The 21646-nt window shown below is 40.0% G+C and overlaps 2 protein-coding genes and 1 long non-coding RNA gene across 11 annotated transcripts in view; all 3 read right to left on the reverse strand.

Moving 5' to 3' along the window:
• Positions 1–1986: 1986 nt before the first annotated feature.
• On the reverse strand, positions 1987–10897 carry LOC123510027. The gene is made up of 2 exons (XR_006676356.1): positions 10759–10897; positions 1987–2026 (listed from the first exon to the last, which is right to left on the reverse strand). It is a non-coding gene; the product is annotated as an uncharacterized LOC123510027 (long non-coding RNA).
• On the reverse strand, positions 2833–9510 carry LOC123509963 (novel acetylcholine receptor chaperone-like). Its single transcript, XM_045264645.1, has 4 exons — positions 7981–9510; positions 7374–7512; positions 4278–4384; positions 2833–3150 (listed from the first exon to the last, which is right to left on the reverse strand). Exons 1-4 carry the CDS (start codon positions 8089–8091, stop codon positions 2950–2952), a joined length of 558 nt encoding a protein of 185 aa, XP_045120580.1. The 5' UTR covers positions 8092–9510; the 3' UTR covers positions 2833–2949.
• Positions 10898–12260: 1363 nt separating the features above from the next.
• LOC123509003 (5'-AMP-activated protein kinase subunit gamma-2-like) overlaps positions 12261–21646 on the reverse strand; it is a 120297-nt gene continuing 110911 nt past the window's right edge. For all 9 annotated transcript variants that reach the window (XM_045263295.1, XM_045263221.1, XM_045263682.1 and 6 more), the window contains 6 exons: positions 20619–20731; positions 19939–20116; positions 19451–19629; positions 17122–17325; positions 16110–16350; positions 12261–14815 (listed from right to left, as the gene is read on the reverse strand). In XM_045263295.1, the coding sequence (XP_045119230.1) occupies positions 14472–14815; positions 16110–16350; positions 17122–17325; positions 19451–19629; positions 19939–20116; positions 20619–20731 (1259 nt within the window). In that variant the 3' untranslated portion in view covers positions 12261–14471. The remainder of the gene's footprint in view (positions 14816–16109; positions 16351–17121; positions 17326–19450; positions 19630–19938; positions 20117–20618; positions 20732–21646) is intronic.

Consider the following 21646-nt stretch of genomic DNA (forward strand, 5'->3'; position numbering starts at 1 on the left):
GTGTAAATATTTGTGATCACATAGAAATCGTATTTAAGATTTACGCGTCTCCATCTTTTTTATTGAGAAAAGAAACGAAATAGATGAAAAGAAATGGATAAATAGAAATAATAATAATAATGAATAGATTAATAAATGAAAAATAAAATAAATGAACCACAAACAAGTAACGAAGAGAGAGAGAGAGAGAGAGAGAGAGAGAGAGAGAGAGAGAGAGAGAGAGAGAATATACCCCAGAACTAACAAAATTAAATAACAATCAAATGAAATCCTAAACAAATAAAGAAAATACTTAAAAATAGCCAAATTAAAATCCCAGTAAGTGAAAAAGAAGAAAAATTAGTCAAATAAAAACCCAAAACAAATAAAAAAAAGTCAAATTAAAATCCTAACAAGTGAAAAAAGAAAAAGTCAAATCAAAACCCAAAACAAACAAAAAAAGTCAAATAAACAACCAGAACAAATAAAAAAAGTCAAATTAAAGTCCCAACAAGTAAAGACGAAACAAAAGTCAAATCAAAACCCAAACCAAACCAAAAAAAAAAAACACGAAAAAAAAAGTCAAATCAAATCTTAAATAAAGTTTCGTCGCGTGTATGTAGGCAACCTCCCGCCACACGCTGCCACAAACAAGCACACAAGATACCAAAAAACAATACAAGTCTAGTCTACAACCTCGCTATCTAAAAAGTCTCTACAGAACAAGATTAATACATAGTTTTTAGTTCCTTCCTCTCCACACACAAACTTTATACATAATTGAAGGAGCCTCGCCATTGTATACATAGATAGTTTGGTTTCAATAATACAGAACACACTTGTTAACTAGGGAGAGAACAAATAGTGGGTTTAATACAGCTTTTAGTTCATGTACACACTAATTAATTTAAGTACATGAATAACGAAAAAAAAAATATATAGTAATGATAAAAATAATAAGAGAAAAATGAAGAACAGTGATGACAATAACAGTAATAACAATAATAACAACGATAATACTAAATTAACAGCAATAAATAAATAAATAAAGAAAACGAGCCTAAAATAAAAAATACCTTAATAAAAATCGCTTAATATTACAGATCGTTTAGCCACAGGTACTAAAGAGCTCACCTGGGTCTGCTTTTCACCTGTGTAGTTGTGGTGAGGGGGGGGGGCGCCTCACCTGGCTTGGCGGGGTCCTGGTTACAAAATGATGTCTCTTATAAAAGGTTCGCGTGGTTTGTGGCGCCGCCGTGCCTAAAATATTATTACCCTTCAGTCTTACCGTACAGTCTAGCGCTACGATTTTTATTATTAGTTTTATTGTGTGCATATTTTTTATCTTCTATTTGTCTTTCTTTTTTTTTATTTTGTTCATTTTTATTTATTCATTTATTTATTTTTTTTTAAGTTGAATTGTCATTTCTCTATTTTTTTTTTCGTTTTCTGTTTTGTTTTCTTTATTTTCACTTTTTCATCACTTTCTATATTTCTATCTATCAATTTTCTTTCTTGTTCTCTCTTTTATCCATTTTCCTTTTTTTCCTTTCATTCACTCATTTACTTTCTATTCTTCTTATTTACTGTTCTCTTATTAATTTTCCTTTCCTTTCCATTCCTTCATTCATTTATTTCATATTTTCTTTACTGTTCTCACTTTTATCCATTTTTCTTCTCTTTCCTTTCATTCGTACACGTTAATTCTCTTCTCCTTCAATATTTCCATCTTATTTACGTATTTCCAGCGTCTATTTCTTCCTTTCCTTATTCCCTGTTTATTCATTTCCCTTCCTGTTCCATTTATTATTATTATTATTATTATTATTGTTATTACAGCTATTATCATTATTTATTCATTTCATTCACTCATAATTAATTTTTTCTCTCTCGTTTTAAAATATTTCAATCTTATTCACGAGTTATGTTTTTTTTATTTATGTATTTTCTTGTCTTTCTTTCTTTCTTTCTTTCGTTATTTGTGCCTATTTCTTCATTTTCTCTCTCTCTCTCTCTCTCTCTCTCTCTCTCTCTCTCTCTCTCTCTTCTAGTCTTTTCATTTTCATTGTTGATTATCTTACAAGACACAAAGAAGAAGAAGAAGAAGAAGAAGAAGAAGAAGAAGAAGAAGAAGAAGAAGAAGAAGAAGAAGAAAGGAAAATAAGAAAAGAAAAGAGACAAAGAAAACGAGATGAAGGAAAAGAAAACAAGAAAAAAGAACAAATTAAAAAGAGAGACACAAGGAAATGATAATGAAAGAGAAAACGATAAAAGAAAGAAAGAATTAAAGAAAGAAAGAAAGAAAGAGAAGATTTTCAAAGCGTAACTTGTATAAACAAACACAGTAGCAAAGAAAACGGCCACACACACACACACACACACACACACACACACACACACACACACACACACACACACACACACACACACACACACACACACACACAGTTATCATGTATACTTTTGGCATCGATTTTATCTTACATGTTCGTCAAAGAAGGAAGGAAGGAAGGAAGGAAGGAAGGAAGGAAGGAAGGAAGGAAGGAAGGAAGGAAGGAAGGAAGGAAGGAAGGAAAGAAGGAAGAAAGGAAGGAAGGAAGGAAGGAAGGAAGGAAGGAAGGAAGGAAGGAAGCAAGGAAGGAAGGAAGGAAGGAAGGAAGGAAGGAAGGAAGGAAGGAAGGAAGGAAGGAAGGAAGGAAGGAAGGAAGGAAGGAAGGAAGAAGGAAGGAAGAAAGGAAGGAATAAGGAAGGAAGGAAGGAAGAAGAAGAAGATGACGGTGGTAATAATAATAATAAGAAGAAGAAGAAGAAGAAGAAGAAGAAGAAGAAGAAGAAGAAGAAGAAGAAGAAGAACTCAAAAAAAATATATCAACAGAACACACACACACACACACACACACACACACACACACGTAAAAACACACTACACTACCCTATACACACACACACACACAGACACACAGACACACACTAGACATCCTTCTTGCTCTTGCCGTGGTGGTGTGCGGTGGTGGTGGTGGCGGTGGTGGTGGTGGTGGCGGCGGCGGCGGTGGCGGGGGCGGCTATCTCTTTATCAGCGGGAGGTTTTTTGGCGGCAATTCGATCTGCTTTCTCTTTGCGGTGGATCTGGTACTCCACTATGAGGCGGCAGGTTAACATGAAGAAGAACACCTGCAGGGGAGAGGGGAGGGGGGTGAGTGATGGTGAGGGGGGGTTAGGAGGAGGAGGAGGAGGAGGAGGAGGAGGAGGAGGAGGAGGAGGAGGAGGAGGAGGAGGAGAAATAAGTATGGAGGAAGAGAAATATGAAGAAAAATTGTAGGAGGAAGGACATAGGAGGAGGAGGAGGAGGAGGAGGAGGAGGAGGAGGAGGAGGAGGAGGAGGAGGAGGAGTAGGAGGAAGGAAGATGGAAGTGAAAGAAGAGGAAGGAAGAGAAATGGTAAAGAAGAGAAGAAGTGGAAAAGGAGGAGGAGGAGGAGGAGGAGGAGGAGGAGGAGGTGTGTGTGTGTGTGTGTGTGTGTGTGTGTGTGTGTGTGTGTGTGTGTGTGTGTGTGTGTGTGTGTGTGTGTGTGTGTGTGTGTGAAGCGTAGGAAGAATAAGGCACGGTCAGTTTCATTCATTCTACTCTCGATAAGGTGGAATCAAAATGCCCTTTGTCTTGTTAACTCTGCTTCTAAATGTCTTCAGCTTCTGTCCTATACTCTTAAACACACACCTCACAGCACCTTCACTGTTTTCAAAGGGGTCTAGTTGAAGTGACACAGGTTTTAAGGGTGTTTCTGTGATTCTAGTGACATGTTAACAAGTTTTCTGCATTATCAAAGGGTCTAGTTGAAGTGACACAGGTTTTTAAGGGTGTTTCTGTGGTTCTAGTGACATGTTAACAAGTTTTCTGCATTATCTAAGGGTCTAGTTGAAGTGACACAGGTTTTTAAGGGTGTTTCTGTGGTTCTAGTGACATGTTAACAAGTTTTCTGCATTATCAAAGGACTAGTACTCTCTGACACAGGTTTTTAAGGGTGTTTCTGTGGTTCTAGTGACATGTTAACAAGTTTCTCTCTCTCTCTCTCTCTCTCTCTCTCTCTCTCTCTCTCTCTCTCTAATGCAAGAGTCAACCAGTACTCTCAATCATTCATCCTTTCCTCTGGCACACTCTGGAACTCTCTGCCTGCTTCTGTATTTCCACCTTCCTGTAACCTGAACTCCTCAACACACACACACACACACACACACACACACACACACACACACACACACACACACACACACACACACACACACACACACACACGGGACGTACCAGGGAGGGCGCCAGTCTCTCAAACTTGTCCCCGACCATCCAGTGGTTGTACGTGGCAAAGAGCATCATGAGGGCCAAGATGAGGTTAGCGAACTGTTTCACCCGCTCTGAAACACAACCCTCGGATCACACCAGGCTGAGAGAGAGAGAGAGAGAGAGAGAGAGAGAGAGAGAGAGAGAGAGAGAGAGAGACCGTATACTCTAACAAAAGATACACAACAGACACAGACAAACAATTTTAAACAAGGCAAACAACACAAGGAGAGACAGAAAGACAGACAAACAAAATGCCAACAGCAAAACAAACCAAAATATTGAAAAACAAGACAAAAAGCCGAAAAATACAGACAGATAGGCCTAACAGACATACAACAGACAAGAAACACAGACAGAAGCAATAGACGTGTGCTACAGACATGACGAACACACTAAACAGAGATACTACACAGAAAACATGCAGAATACAGACAGACAGGATTACAGACAAGCTACACAGACAGGAAACAGACAGACAGCATCACAGACAGGAAACACAGACAGACAGTATCACAGACAAGCTACAGACAGGAAACACAGACAGACAGCATTACAGACTCACTACAGACAGGAAACACATACAGACAGCATTACAGACAAGCTACAGACAGAAAACACAGACAGACAGCATCACAGACTCACTACAGACAGGAGACACAGACAGACAGCATTACAGACAAGCTACACAGACAGGAAACACAGACAGAGAGCATCACAGACTCACTACAGACAGGAGACACACACAGACAGCATTACAGACAAGCTACACAGACAGGAAACACAGACAGACAGCATTACAGACTCACTACAGACAGGAAACACAGACAGACAGCATTACAGACAAGCTACAGACAGGAAACACAGACAGACAGCATTACAGACAAGCTACAGACAGGAAACACAGACAGACAGCATTACAGACAAGCTACAGACAGGAAACACAGACAGACAGCATCACAGACAAGCTACAGACAGGAAACACAGACAGACAGCATCACAGACAAGCTACAGACAGGAAACACAGACAGACAGTATCACAGACAAGCTACAGACAGGAAACACAGACAGACAGCATTACAGACTCACTACAGACAGGAAACACATACAGACAGCATTACAGACAAGCTACAGACAGAAAACACAGACAGACAGCATCACAGACTCACTACAGACAGGAGACACAGACAGACAGCATTACAGACAAGCTACACAGACAGGAAACACAGACAGACAGCATTACAGACAAGCTACAGACAGGAAACACAGACAGACAGCATTACAGACAAGCTACACAGACAGGAAACACAGACAGACAGCATTACAGACTCACTACAGACAGGAAACACAGACAGACAGCATTACAGACAAGCTACAGACAGGAAACACAGACAGACAGCATTACAGACAAGCTACAGACAGGAAACACAGACAGACAGCATTACAGACAAGCTACAGACAGGAAACACAGACAGACAGCATCACAGACAAGCTACAGACAGGAAACACAGACAGACAGCATCACAGACAAGCTACAGACAGGAAACACAGACAGACAGCATTACAGACAAGCTACAGACAGGAAACACAGACAGACAGCATTACAGACTCACTACAGACAGGAAACACAGACAGACAGCATTACAGACAAGCTACAGACAGGAAACACAGACAGACAGCATTACAGACAAGCTACAGACAGGAAACACAGACAGACAGCATTACAGACAAGCTACAGACAGGAAACACAGACAGACAGCATTACAGACAAGCTACAGACAGGAAACACAGACAGACAGCATTACAGACAAGCTACAGACAGGAAACACAGACAGACAGCTACAGACTCACTACAGACAGGAAACACAGACAGACAGCATTACAGACAAGCTACAGACAGGAAACACAGACAGACAGCATTACAGACAAGCTACAGACAGGAAACACAGACAGACAGCATTACAGACAAGCTACAGACAGGAAACACAGACAGACAGCATTACAGACTCACTACAGACAGGAAACACAGACAGACAGCATTACAGACAAGCTACAGACAGGAAACACAGACAGACAGACAGACAGGAAACACAGACAGACAGCATTACAGACAAGCTACAGACAGGAAACACAGACAGACAGCATTACATTACAGACACAGACTACAGACAGGAAACACAGACAGACAGCATTACAGACAACACTACAGACAGGAAACACAGACAGACAGCATTACAGACTCACTACAGACAGGAAACACAGACAGACAGCATTACAGACAAGCTACAGACAGGAAACACAGACAGACAGCATTACAGACAAGCTACACAGACAGGAAACACAGACAGACTCACTACAGACAGGAAACACAGACAGACAGCATCACAGACAAGCTACAGACAGGAAACACAGACAGACAGCATCACAGACATGCTACAGACAGGAAACACAGACAGACAGCATTACAGATAAGCTACAGACAGGAAACACAGACAGACAGCATTACAGACAAGCTCCAGACAGGAAACACAGACAGACAGCATTACAGACAAGCTACAGACAGGAAACACAGACAGACAGCACTACAGACAGGAAACACAGACAGACAGCATTACAGACTCGTTACACAGATAGAAGGCATAACAGACGTGGTAGAGACAGGAAAAACAGACAAGAACCAAAAGAGAAAGGAAACAGACAGAAAAAGACAGTCAGAACAGACAAAACACAGACAGAAGGCATAACAGACGAACTACAGAGATGAGACACAGACAGAAGATAACAGGCATGCTAGAGACAGAAAACACAAACAGAAAACACAGAAAACACAGACAAAGACATACAAAGACGTGCTGAACAGACAAAACACAGACAGAAGGCATAACAGACGAACTACAGAGATGAGACACAGACAGAAGATAACAGGCATGCTAGAGACAAAAACACAAACAGGAAACACAGAAAACACAGACAAAGACATACAAAAACGTGCTGAACAGACAAAACACAGACAGAAGGCATAACAGACGAACTACAGAGATGAGACACAGACACATGACTCACTGGAGGGTATGAAAGTTAGACACACGCCACAGAGCACCTCCAGCCCGCCCACGCTCCGTCTGTACCACTTAGAAGGCACCTTGAATTCCAGGGTCTGTGCTAGAGGGAACACTTTGCTGTACCGCGCGAACTCTTTCCTCTGTAATGGTTAGAAGGTGTTACTGACTGAGAGAGAGAGAGAGAGAGAGAGAGAGAGAGAGAGAGAGAGAGAGAGAGGAGACTATAGTACACAAACTAAATTATTATTATTATTTTTGTTTTATTCTTCGCTTCTAAAATACATAAATAGATAAATGGGATTGGATAAACTCTCTCTCTCTCTCTCTCAGTGTTTACATTGACTTATTAATAGCCACGAGAGAGAGAGAGAGAGAGAGAGAGAGAGAGAGAGAGAGAGAGAGAGAGAGAGAGAGAGAGAGAGAGAGAGACACACACACACACACACACACACACACACACACACACACACACACACACACACACACGGAGCAAAATACAGTAATACCCAGAGAGAGAGAGAGAGAGAGAGAGAGAGAGAGAGAGAGAGACACACAAACACACACACACACACACACCTCCCGTCCCTCCCCGGCGTCCCCCTCCTCACCAGCTCTTTATGGAGTTCCTTGCTGATCTTGGGCGTGAGTTTTGTGGTGCCGACGAAGATGAAGAAGATCCCCAAGAGGACAGAGAGAGACTTGAGCACAATTGAAGCCATGACGCTCAGACCAACTTTCGTTATGTCCTCCTCCACCCTCGTCACTTCTTCTACTGCCTCATTTCTCCCTTTCTTCCCTCTCTCTCTCCCCGTTCATCCTCTAATCTGTTCCTCTACAGGTTATAATGTCGTGTTTCAGTGGTATTGATTTACTCCCCAGTGTTTTTTGGCTTGTTTTTCTATTTTTTGGCGATTTTATTTTGATTTTATTGGTGTTTTCTTTGGCAAATGCGCGCGCAATATGTTCGTTTTACTCTAATCTTGGCTTCACTCCCCTGTTTTGTTTATTTATCACTCTCGTTCTTTCTAACTCCTCAATTTTGTTATAGATATGATTTTGAAATGTGAATGTGGTAATTGAGTGCTTTCATTGTTTTTATTATTTTGTCTCTTGCATGCCACGTGGTGTCATCTTGCGCACGCATTGTGTCCGCATCTCTTCACCCTTGGCTTCGGCCGAACAAATGGCGAGAAGAGCATTTAAAACCAACATATACACGTTCCAAGATACACAATAGAATATACTAAAATTCATGGAGAAATTCATTAGCGGAATGACTCGCATCCATAGAGTATAGAGCAATCTTGGGACAGTTTATCATTCCTGCCTGCGTGGCGCCGAACACATTTTCATCAATGCTAAATATCGATTTTTAGCCTCCCGCGGGGTCAACAAACTTTAATCTCTCGTAATCCCGGCACGGTGCAATCAATAATGGTCCTTTTGACTTGCATGGGTGGCAGGATGGGTGGGGGGCACCAGGAATGGGGAGTAGTGGTCATTGTGAAGAAATTTACTATGGGGACACGAGTCGACTGAACGCGTTTGTCTGTTTATCTATCAATCTTTTCTTCTCTCTGTATTTGTTTTTAATGGTTTATCTGCTTTTCTTGTATCTTTTATCTCTATTCCTGTATTTCATTATCTATCTACCTGTCCTATTAATTGTCTGTCTTCCTTACCTAATTTGACAGTCAAGATAAAAGCGTGTACGTTATAGAGATCTCATTAATATTCACATACTCTTAACTTATCCTTTCTCTTCCTCCACAAGCAGTAATAAATAATAGCAATAAAGAAAGACACTTAGCTATCTAATTACTGCCTTTATTAAATCTTACACTTAATTACTTCACTTCCCTCTTACATGTTTCCCAAGACGATCGACCTTCCTTCCTCTGAGACTTGCATCCATTAAAGACATCATCTTCCCAACTCTTTCTCTTCTCAGTCTCACACACGTACACACAGACCCTTTAACTCTCCATCTCTACCTTCTCTCGTCTCTCCAGCCTCTCGTAACCTAAGAATATCTAAAAAATAAGATAAGATAAATTAAATAGATGAATAAGTAGATAAATAAATAAATAAATCTCTCACATCCTGACTTCCTATATACATAAACTCTCTCTCTCTCTCTCTCTCATGGCCTAGGAATATATAAAATGAAAGCGTAAAAATATCATGCCTTCATCTCTTCCATCCTCTGCAATCTCACGAATATACACACAAACCTGGCCTTCGTGTCTCCATCTCTCGTCTCTTCAATCTCTCATAGCCTTGGAATATATGGAAAAAAAAAAAAAAAAAAAAATAATCTCCCCATCTCTTCCTTCTCTCAATTTCTCACATGAATACTCTCACACACAAACACACACACTCTCTCTCTCTCTCTCATGACCTTGAAACATTATATACAAAAGAAGAAGAAGAAGAGTTAAGAGATACTTTTGTGTGGGTTAACGAGAGAGAGAGAGAGAGAGAGAGAGAGAGAGAGCCAAACCCTTGCAAAAAAACAGGCAAAATAAAAGCACATGTCAATATTAAATTATTTTTTATTATATTTGAGTTCTAAAGGGGTAGCATATGGTATTTACAAAGGTATTGACGTCATCATCAGCAGCTTCCTCTATCATCATCATCATCATCATTATTATTATTTTTTTAAACTTCCTTACTTATATACAAGCTGAACAATGGATGTCTTAGAAAAGTAGCGGTGAGGCACGGAATATATGTCTTTTTTTGGATTTTTTTCTCTTATTTTTTGTTATTATGAGATGAAAACAAGCTGACACTCTGCACTTCTCTTTCTCTCTCTCTCTTTTTTATCTTATTTTTTCCCTCTTCGTTGTTTTCTTTTCTTTTCTTTCCTTCATTTTCTTCCTTCTCTCTCTTTCTTTCTTGAGCTTTTATCCTTTTCTTTCTTCTTCCCTCTTCGTTGTGTTTTATTTCCTTTTCTCCTTCTTTCCTTCATTTTCTTACTTATTTCTTTCCTTTCCTCTATTTCTCTTTCTCTATTTTTCCTCTTCGTTGCTTTTACTTCATTGTTTTCATTCATTCCTCTTCTCCTTCTTCATTTTCTTGTTTGTTTCTTTGCATTCTATCTTCTCTCCTTCCTTTCTTTTTCTATTCTTACTTGCTTCTCTATCTTGTTCTATCTCTTCTCTTCTTCATATTTTATCTCCTTTTTCCTTCTTTAGTCTTGTGTTTCTTCTTCTCTTCTCTTCTTTCATTCTTCTCTCTCACCTCTTCCTCTTTCTCCCAAATTCCTTCCATCTTTCTAGTTCCTCTTCTAAATCCTCAATCTTCCTTATATCTTCTTTCTTCTCCTTTTCTCTCCCTCACACCCTTCCTATCATATAAACACTGGATATTTTAAGTACTCTCTCTCTCTCTCTCTCTCTCTCTCTCCCCGGGATGATATAAATGAAAATAAGGCTTCGGTACAATATTAAAGGCTTTATATATATAAGTTATGTTCAAATTGTAGCTTGCTTTCATTGCACTAAGTGGGTGATGTGTGTGTGTGTGTGTGTGTGTGTGTGTGTGTGTGTGTGTGTGTGTGTGTGTGTGTGTGTGTGTTTCTATCTCTATTTTTACAAGTTTGAGTTAAGCTTGTTATTTTTCCCTGTTTTAATGTGTTTGTGTGTCTGTTTGTCTGTCTGTCTGTGTGTGTTTTGATATATACATTTTCCTATTTGTGTGTGTGTAATTCACCTCGGTCGTCTGCTGGTCACCCAGCCAGTCTTCCCCATTACGTAGCGAGCTCAGAGCTCATAGACTGATCTTCGGGTAGGACTGAGACCACATCAACACACTCCACACACCGGGAAAGCGAGGCCACAACCCCTCCAGTTACACCCCGTACCTATTTACTGCTAGGTGAACAGGGGCTATACATTAAGAGGCTTGCCCATTTGCCTCGCTGCGCCGGGACTCGATTGTGAGTCGAGCGTGCTAACCACTACACTACGCGGTGTGTGTGTGTGTGTGTGTGTGTGTGTGTGTGTGTGTGTGTGTGTGTGTGTGTGTGTTGCTATACATACACGACACAAACAACAAAGTCAATCCCTGATATACACACACATGTACACATTTCACCATGTATGTATGTATGTATGTCTGTATGTATATATGTATAGTCTATATAATAGTATTTATATATAGATGAATGCATGAATTATATCCATCCACTCATTCTTTTTTTAATACCTTCTCACTCTCAAAAAAAAAAAAAAAAAAAAAAAAAAAGTATGTGATTCGCTCTCTCTCACTCTCACTCACTCTCTCTCACTGCAAGAATACTACATGTTTCACTATAAGCTTATCAACTAACCTAACCTAATCTTGCCCGCCACGATGCCAAGCTGAGTGTATGAGACGTAATGGGGAGAAACAGAACAGCGTGAATGAGGAATGGAGGTCACTCAACAACGAACCAAAGAGCAAAGCCTGGCGTGTCACTGAGGCAAGACAAACAAAGCTGGATTATTATTATTACTATTGTTATTACTATTGTTTTTCTGGTCTCTTTTTCGTTTTTTTTCTTTTGTGTCTGTTTTTTGGGTAGTTTTTTTTTATTTTTTCTCTTTTCGTGTCCATTTTGGTTGTTTTTTTCAGTTTCTCTGTTTTGTTGGTGTTTTTTTTTTTGTCATATTTATTGTTTTGAGCTTTTCTTTGTCATTTTTTTCTTTTTTTCTATTTTCATTCATTCATTATTTTCTGGTTCTTCTTTATTTTCCTTTTCATTCACTTTTCCTACATTTTCTTCTCATTCATTCATTTCCTTAGTTTCTCCTCCTTTATTAACCATTCTCCTCTATTTCCACATATTCCTTCCTTTATTGCACTTCTTCCTCTTCTCCTAACCACTTCTCTTTGCCTTTCTATATTTCCTTCCATTATCCATCTCCTTCTTTCCATCCTTTTCCGTTTTCTGTCACACGTTTTCTATGGAGGTTGGTGCTAGTTGAAATAGTGCACTGCTAGTCTGTATTGCTGCCTGACTACTGTTACTATTGCCTACTATTTCTCTACTAGCTTGCAAAGTGGGTGTGAGTACTGTAATGTTAACTATTTGTCTATTTCTACTTTGTTTTGAATTTGATGTTAGTTTTTTATTTCAATTGTGTGTTTTTTTTTATCTGTGTTCTTCCTTTTCCTCTTCTCTTCCTTATGTCTCTCTTCTATTTCCTCTTTTCTGTTTTTTTTCACCCTCTACACTTATTCCTAATGTTTTTCCTTCCTTTTTCTTATTTTTTTTCTCTACTTTCCTTTTTCTTTTCTCCTTTTCTTTATGTTTGTCTGGCATAGCATTGTGGGAGGAGTACAGTGCTATGTGATGACTCTATAAACACTCTTTCTTTGTTTTCTTGTGTGTTTGTTTTATTGTTTTCATATTCTGTGGTTTCTTTCATTTCTTTCTTCTTTCCAGTTTTGTTGTTTTTTTTCTTCTTTCTGTCTTGCGTTTTTGTTTTTTTGTGTTTGCGTCACTTTTTTTTTCAGTTTTTCTTTTCATTTTCTATTCATTCTATCTTACTTCATTTTTTTCCCACTCTTCTTTCTTTATTTTCCTCTTGCAATCCAAAATTTTCCTCTTTATCTTTCTCATAACTTTCTACATTTTCTCATTTTCACCAACCAATATACTACAACCACCTCTTACCCTTCAAAAGTCTATGGCACACACACACACACACACACACTCACATACACATATACACACACACATTATCTATATTATATCACTTTAATTGTCTCATTGTCATCCACACACCCTGCCCGTTCACCAGTATTCACCAGTGTTCACAAATGTTCACCAGTATTCGTTGTTCACCCTGCCTGCCACACTATGCTTCTCTTCACTCTTGTTATATGTTGTCTCTTTCTAGTTTATGCTTCATTCTTGTGTTGTCAGTGTTTAGTTTCTTGTCCATGTTTTTCCAGCTTTGTGTTTCTGTTTTGTCTTCTCAGTGTTGGTTTTAGTATTAGTTTTTCTAGTTCTTGTTGCATATTGCCTCTTCCCAGTTTCCTTTCTCAGCATACTTGAGGTGTTGTTGGAGTGTTTTGAGTAGTTTTCCAAGTTCAAGTCTTCAAAAATCCTTCTTGTTTTATATTTTCTCTTTCCATTTCTGCACAAAAATTCTTCCAGTTTTCTATTTTCTTTTTCCAGTATCTTTTCATCTGTATCTTCTCTCTTCTCAGGAAACTAGAGGAAAATATCAAGTTTGGTGATAGTTTTCCAGTACAAATCTTGAAAATCCTTCTAGTTTTATATGTTCTCTTTCTAATATCTTTTCATCTGTCTTCTCTTTCTCAGCAAACTGGAGGAAATATCAAGTTTGAGTGATAGTTTTCCCAGTACAAGTCTTCAAAAACCATTCTTTTACATTTTCTCTCTCCATTTATCAATCTCCTCCCAGTTTGAGTGAAGGTTTCCCAGATCCAGTCTTTAAAAACCATCCCAGCTTTGCATCATGTCCTTCCAGCTTTGACTACAACTGGGTTTGAGTTCTCCAGCTCCTCCAGCCCTCTAAAAGTGCCTTGCTGAGTGAATGGGACTTGTATTGTCTATAGAAAGTCAGACAAGTGAGACAATGTGTGAAGGAGCCAGCCACATACAGGACTGGTGTATTTCTGTAGCTTCCCTGCATGGATGGTGTCTTAGTTCAGTTTAGTTGTCTCTTCCCAGCAACGAGTGAGTGAGCTGCGGGTGTCTGGGAACAGTACAGCAAGGCCCAGGCTATGTGTGGACCAGCTGGCGTTCTGAAGTGGCTCTTGGTTCATGAGTTGCGATATGTGTGTGATGGTACAGTTTATGGCACACTGGACCAGGCTATATGTGAACCAGCTAGTGTTCTATAGCAGCCCTTTGGTTATGTGTGTGTTCTCTGGCAAACTGTGGTAAGGTCAAGAACACATGGAGGGCCAGCTGGTGTCTTTTCCGGGCAGAGCAGGAGTGTTGCAGCGGCCACTAATTCACAGCATTGGTGAGGCAAGGGGTGAGGTTCCAGTGATGGTGTGGCAGCGGTGATGTGGCGGTGACAACACAGGCAACATCCCACAGGTCACGACTGCAGCGTTGACCTGTGTGACCTCACCCGGTGATGGGTATGACCTCTGGCTGCCTGACGGGTGGATCGCTGCCTTCCTCCATGAGAAACGCCCCATCCTCCTCCAGCGACTTCTTGGAAGATGTCTTAGCGGAGGCGGTGGAGGTGGTGGAGAGTGTGGTGGCGGAGGGCGGGTGGCTCAATCTGTCCTCGCTGCTCCACTTTCCCCCCAGGCTGTCCTCGCTGCTGCCCACGCCATTCAGGTCAGTCTGTGCAGGCTCGTCAGTGGAGGAGGAGAGGTTGGAGGGTGACTTGGCCAGCGTGTCAGTCATCTGCTGCACTGTGGCTGCTGCTGTGGCCGCCCGCAGACTGCCAGGCTCCATGTCCACTGTGGTAAGGAGAGGTGAGGTGAGGTGAGGTAAAATGAGGTTGGGTGAGGTAATGTGAGGTTAGGTGAGTCAGTGTTTGGGTTATCAGATAAATGAAAGGTGTTTTACTATTACACACACACACACACACACACACACACACACACACACACAATAATGGAGAAAATCAGAAAACACGCACACAACAAGAGGAAAACTTAACAAACAACACACACACAAAAGTACACACTCATTTACTCACAAGAAAAAAAAAAAAACACACACAAGAAAACACTCAAAACATTCTAAAACACAAAATACTCACAAAAATTACGAACAGCACCATAAAACATCATTAAGATCCACCCAAACACCTCTAAACACCCTGAAACACTCCAAACACCCACACAAACACCTCTAAACATCCTGAAACACTCCAAACACCCACACAAACAACACAAAGTACCCTGAAACACTCCAAACACCTCTAAACACCCCTAAAATTCTCCCAAACAAAACAAACATTTCTAAACACCATGAAACACCCCAAACACCTCTAACACCCACCAAAACAATACAAAAACATCTTGAAACACTCTGAAATACCCCAAATAATAGAAAAACACCCAATAGACACAGTAAAACAGCAAAAAATACACCCCCTAACCTAAAAATAACAAAACACACCGTAAAACAAACACACCCTCAAAACAACAAAACATACCCCCCTCAATATCCATAACACCCTAAAAACAATAAAAACACACTTAAACACAAAAACACGCCCTAAAACACCCACAGACACACAAAAACACCCTAAAAACAATAAAAACACACTTAAACACCCCTAAACACAGAAACACACCCTAAAACACTCCTAAACACACAAAAACACAGAAAACAGCAAAAACATTGTTAAAGACACCCTAAAACACAACTAAAAACACCCCCTATACACAAAAACACACTTAAACACAACTAAACACAGAAACACACCCTAAAACAGCCCTAGACACACAAAAACACCTTGAAAACAGCAAAAACATTTTTAAACACAACTAAACACACCCCTATACACAAAAACACCCTGAAAACAGCAAAAACACACTTAAAACAACCCCTAAACACAAAAACACACCCTAAAACACACCTTATACACAAAAACACCTTGAAAACAATAAAAACACACTTAAACACACCCTAAAACACAACTAAACACACCCCTATACACAAAAACACCCTGAAAACAGCAAAAACATACCCTTAAACACATAAACACACCTAAAACACCCCTAAACACACACAAACACTCACTGCAAGGCTTCAGAACCAGCTCCTTTAAGATATCGGACAGGGAGATGATGCCCATTACTCTGTCCTTCTCATCCACCACCACCAGTCTGTGCACCTCCGCCCTCACGATCCTCTCCATGATAGTTCCCAGAGTCTCCTGTAGTGTGCACCGGTGGACTTGCTCAAACCACTCATTCCGGTACTCATTGGCCTTACGCAGTGTCACGTCCAGGTTGCTGTATGTCCCCTCGGCGGCCAGGTTCTGTGGGGGTTGGTTAGGTTAGGTTAGGTTTGGTTTGGTTTGGGGAGGTTTGGGGAGGGAGAGAGACAAAAACAGAGAGTGAGATAGTGGGGTGGGGTTGCGTTGAGTTTGGTTTGGTTTGGTTAGGGTTTGTGGAGGGAGGGAGAGAGAGAGGGAGGGAGAGGGAGGGAGGGAGAGGAGAGAGAGAGAGTTGTTCGTAGGAGAGATAAACAAAGAAAATTGCTAGTATTGTTTTGGTGAGTAATGAAGCAAAGGAGATAGAGAAAGATGCACTACTACTACTACTACTACTACTACTACTACTACTACTACTACTACTACTACCACTGAAAGAACCATCAAAACTAACTCTTTCACAGCCACAGCCACTGCCAAAACCTTGTTAAATATGTCCAAACTCTATTTTTTTTAACCACACATCCACACACACACACACAAATGGGTGAGAGCTTTATTATCTTAATGAGCATCTATCTAACCTAACCCTCTCAAACCTAACCCAACCCAACCACACCACACCACACACACTCCAACTTAACTAAACCAAACCTAAATACATCACATACACTTCAACCTAACCTAACCAAACTGTGCCAACTTTATATCTAATCTAATCTCACCTAACCTAACCAAGCTGTAACCACCTTTCCATCTAACCTAACCTAGACTAACCACACCACACACTCTTTCAACCTAACCTAACAGCATCACACACACTTCAACCTAACCTAACCTAACAGCACACACCAAACCAGCCCTCCAGACACTTACAATGACATCAAACTTTGCATAGATGTCGACCAGCTTCCCGTCAGCGTCCACGATGGGCAGCGCTGAGATGCGGCGCTCCACAAACTTGTTAAGCGCCTGGATGATCAGAGTGTCTTCCCGCGCTGTCTCAATGTTGTTGTAGGTGCCGATGTCCATCTCCTTCAGGGACTTGTGGAGGATGGAGGGCTTTGGCAACTCATTAATCTGTGCCGAGGGAAAAAGAGTAAGTTTTGTTTTTATATGAGACAAGAGAAATATTGAATTGTTTTGAAGGTTTTATACAAGAAAGAGAATAAGTAAGGAAGGCATAGAAGGGAGGCTAAAATGAAGGTGTGTTTGTGATGGAAAGCAGTCCGTCTTATTCAGTTTCTATGTATGAGACAAGAGAAATACTGAACTGTTTTGAAGGTTTTATGTGAGAAAGGGAATAAGTAAGGAAGGCATAGAAGGGAAGGCTAAAATGAAGGTGTGTTTGTGATGGAAATGAGTCCGTTTTATTAAGTTTGTACATATGAGGAGGAGAAATGCAGAACTGTTTTGAAGTTTTTATATAAGAAGAAAGAGAAATAAGGAAGGGATAGAAAGGAAAGTAAAAATAAAGATGTGTTTGTGATGGAAATGAGTCCGTTTTGTCTATAAGAGGGAAGAGAAATAAAGAATTGTTTTGAAGTTTTTATGTAAGATGGAGGAGAAAAACTTAGAAGGAACAAAGGGAAAAGTTAAAATGAAAGTGTGTTTGTGATGGAAATGAGTCCGTTTTATTAAGTTTGTCTATAAGAGGGAAAAGAGATAAAGAATTGTTTTGAAGTTTTTATGTAAGATGGAGGAGAAAAACTTAGAAGGAACAGAGGGAAAAGTTAAAATGAAAGTGTGTTTGTGATGGAAATGAGTCCGTCTTATTAAGTTTCTATGTATGAGGGAGGAGAAATGCAGAATTGTTTTGAAGGTTTTATATAAGAAAGAGAATAAATAAAGAAGAGATAGAAAGGAAAGTTAAAATAAAGATGTGGTCGTGAAGGAAATGAGTCCGTTTTATTAAGTTTTTCCATATGAGGGAAAAGAAATGCTGAATTGTTTTTATGTTTTTATAAGAGATAGGAGGATGGCGGGATTTGACAACTCACTGATCTGTGCTGAGAGAAAGGAATCAGTTTTGGTTCGTTCATTTGTGGAGGGAAAGATAGAACTGTCTTCATGTTTTTGTATACAAGGGAAGAAGAATGCAGATTTTTAAAGTTTTCATATAAAAAGATAAAAATATTGAATTGTTTTGAAGTGTTTACACAAGACAGAAGAAATATGGAAGGAACTGAATGGAAAGTTAATATAAAGAAGTGCTTGTGATGGAATGCAGTCAGTTTGATTCAGTTTGTCTATAAGAGAGAAGAGAAAACCAAGGCAAGGAAAGGTTGGAATAAAAGATGTGTTGACGAGAGGCAGTGAAAGAGTGCGTCAGTCAGTTTGTCCTTTACTTTACGAGGGAGAAAATAAAAGAAATGGAAGGAAAAATGAAAAAATAAGAGTGTTTGTGAGTGAGTGAGTGAGAAAATAAGCTAAACAGTGAGAGAGAGAGAGAGAGAGAGAGAGAGAGAGAGAGAGAGAGAGAGAGAGAGAGAGAGAGAGAGAGAGAGAGAGAGAGAGAGAGAGAGATGAACAACACTTTTCTATTCTTTCTTTATATACAAGGGAGAAGAGAAAGTAAAGGAAGAAGAAGAGAGGAAGGAGAAGGAGAAAGATAGAGAAAGAAAAAGAGAAAGAGAAGGGAGGGAGGGAGAGAGGGAAAAGATTTTGGAAAGGGTAGCATGTAGGAGGAAAAGATTAAGGAGAGGAGGGATTAAATGGAGGAGGAGGAGGAGGAGGAGGAGGAGGAGGAGGAGGAGGAGGAGGAGGAGGATGATGGGATTAATGACGAAAGAGGAACAGGAAGAGGAAAAGGAGGAAGAAATAGAATAACAAAGAAATAAGATAAAAAGAGTAAAGATGAAAGAAGAGGAAGAGGAGGAAGAGGAGGAGGAGGAGGAGGAGGAGGAGGAGGAGGAGGAGGAGGAGGAAAAGAAAAAAAAACATAAAAACAAAGAGAAAGGAATTAAAAGGAGGAAGGAGAGAAGAAGAGAAATAAAGAAAAAACAAAAAGAAATACAAAACAAATAAAAAAAGAGAGAGAGAGAGAGATAAAGAAAGAGAAAAAAAAGATAGAAGATGAAACACACACACACACACACACGAAAAAAAAAAAAAAAAAAAGAGAAATGAGGAAGGTTATTGAAAGACTGACTGACTGACTGACTGACTAACACACACACACACACACACACACAAAGACACGTACATAGAGATACAGAAACTTGAGAATCCTCTTATGGGTGACTATATAGAGGACGTTGCCTGTGGATGGGTCAATGACGGGCAGACGGTGAATCTTGTGGTGGATGAGAGAGCGGATGGCCACGTACAGCGACTCATCAGGCCGGATGCTGATCAATGGCCGCGCCTCGTCCTTCAACACAGCTGTGGGGGCGGCAGGTTAGCTTAGGGATTGGTTAGGTTAGGTGAGGTTAGGTAAGGTTAGGTTAGGTATGATATAGTAAGGTAACATACATACACACACACACACACACACACACACACAACCTCCACCAACACACACACACACACACACAACTTCCCACAAAACACACACACACACACATTACCTTCCCCACACACACACACACACACACACATTACCTCCCCAAACACACACACACACACACATTACCTCCCCAAAACACAAACACACACACTCACACACACACACACACACACAAACACACTCACTCCTCCAAGTCTCCAGTCGATGATCCTCCAGCTCCTCCATTTTGCGATTTGGTGAGTTATAGAAGTTTTGAAGGATGCGAATGAAGTCTGTGATGGTGAGCATGCCCACAAACTGCTGCCTGGCTGAGTCCCACAACGGTGCTGCCCTTACTCCATTGTACACCAGCGCAAAGAACGCCTGAAGGAGACAAGAGGGGGCTGAGTCACTGGGAGAAAAGGGGCTGAGTGATTGGTGGAAGTTATTGGGGTTTTTAAGGGTGTTTTCAAGGTTCTGGTGTAAGTTATTGGTGTTTTTAAGGGTGTTTTCAAGGTTCAAGTGGATGTTATTGGTGTTTTCAAGGTTCTAGTGGAAGTTATTGGTGTTTTAAGGGTGTTTTCAAGGTTCAAGTGGATGTTATTGGTGTTTTCAAGGTTCTAGTGGAAGTTATTGGTGTTTTTAAGGGTGTTTTCAAGGTTCAAGTGGATGTTATTGGTGTTTTCAAGGTTCTAGTGGAAGTTATTGGTGTTTTTAAGGGTGTTTTCAATGTTCAAGGTGGATGTTATTGGTGTTTTCAAGGGTCTAGTGGAAGTTATTGGTGTTTTCAAGGGTCTAGCAGAAGTTATTGGTGATTTCAGTGTTCTAATGGAAGTTATTGGAGTTTTCAAGGTTCTAGTGGAAGTTTAACCTCTCTCTCTCTCACCTTCTTGACCTGCAGACGTGTATCGAACACGACCAGCTTGGCACTGATGGGGATGAGGTCATACGTTTGGTGGAACTTAAAGAACTTGACAAAGATCTGAGTCTCATCCTCCTCTGTTGGGGAAAAATATATAAGGTTAGGTTAGGTTAGGTTAGGTTAGGTTAGAGAGAGAGAGAGAGAGAGAGAGAGAGAGAGAGAGAGAGAGAGAGAGAGAGAGAGAGAGAGAGAGAGAGAGAGAGAATAGGTACATACACATAAATTTACTAATAAGATAGATGAACAAGATAAAGAAAATAAATAAATGAAAATGAAGAGATAGAAAGTGAGAAAGGAAAAGAAAAGAAATAAAAAAAACAATAGAAAAATAAATAAAAAATAAAACAAAACAAAGATAAAGATGAAGAAAATAACAACAATAATAATAATAATAAAACACTAATAAAGAAATAAATAAACAAAACACTTGCAAATCTCAATCAAAATCCAACACTATAGGAAACTTAACCTAACCTATCCTATCCTATCCTATCCTATCCTAACCTATCCTAACCTAACCAAAGAAATAGAACTAATAATAGAACTAATAATATCTTCCCAGCAAGTATATACACACACACACACACACATTCTCTCTCTCTCTCTCTCTCTCTCTCTCTCTCTCTCTCTCTCTCTCTCTTCTTAGAATCATTTAAATTTCATGGCCAATTTGAAACTTCAACTTTTTTCCACCAGAAGGAAGAGGAATAAGAGGAAGGAGGAAGAAGGAAGAGGAGGAAGGAAGAAGGAAGAAGGAAGGAGGAGGGTTTGGCATGGTTTTCCTCTCCTCCTCCTCCTCCTCCTCTTCCTCCACCTGTGACATGCCAAGCCAGTGACAGCCAGAGGAGGAGGAGGAGGAGGAGGAGGAGGAGGAGGAGGACATACCCTTTCGTCTTCTCTTTCCTTTTCACAAAATAAATAGATAAATAAATAATTACATGTTCATTACTTGATTGTTTTGGTGGGAAGCGAGGTCACAGAGGTCAAGGGCA

Source organism: Portunus trituberculatus, chromosome 1, assembly GCF_017591435.1.
Source record: "Portunus trituberculatus isolate SZX2019 chromosome 1, ASM1759143v1, whole genome shotgun sequence".
Taxonomy (NCBI): Eukaryota; Metazoa; Arthropoda; class Malacostraca; order Decapoda; family Portunidae; genus Portunus; species Portunus trituberculatus.

Bases quoted from the DNA above. Each gene is read 5' to 3' on its own strand.
- LOC123509963 (XM_045264645.1), bottom strand. From the start codon at position 8,091: ATGGCTTCAATTGTGCTCAAGTCTCTCTCTGTCCTCTTGGGGATCTTC. The intron at 4,385-7,373 runs GTGAGTCATGTG...GTTGTGTTTCAG, and splicing joins TCTAACTTTCATACCCTCCA to AGCGGGTGAAACAGTTCGCT. The intron at 3,151-4,277 runs GTACGTCCCGTG...TCTCCCCTGCAG, and splicing joins AGAGACTGGCGCCCTCCCTG to GTGTTCTTCTTCATGTTAAC.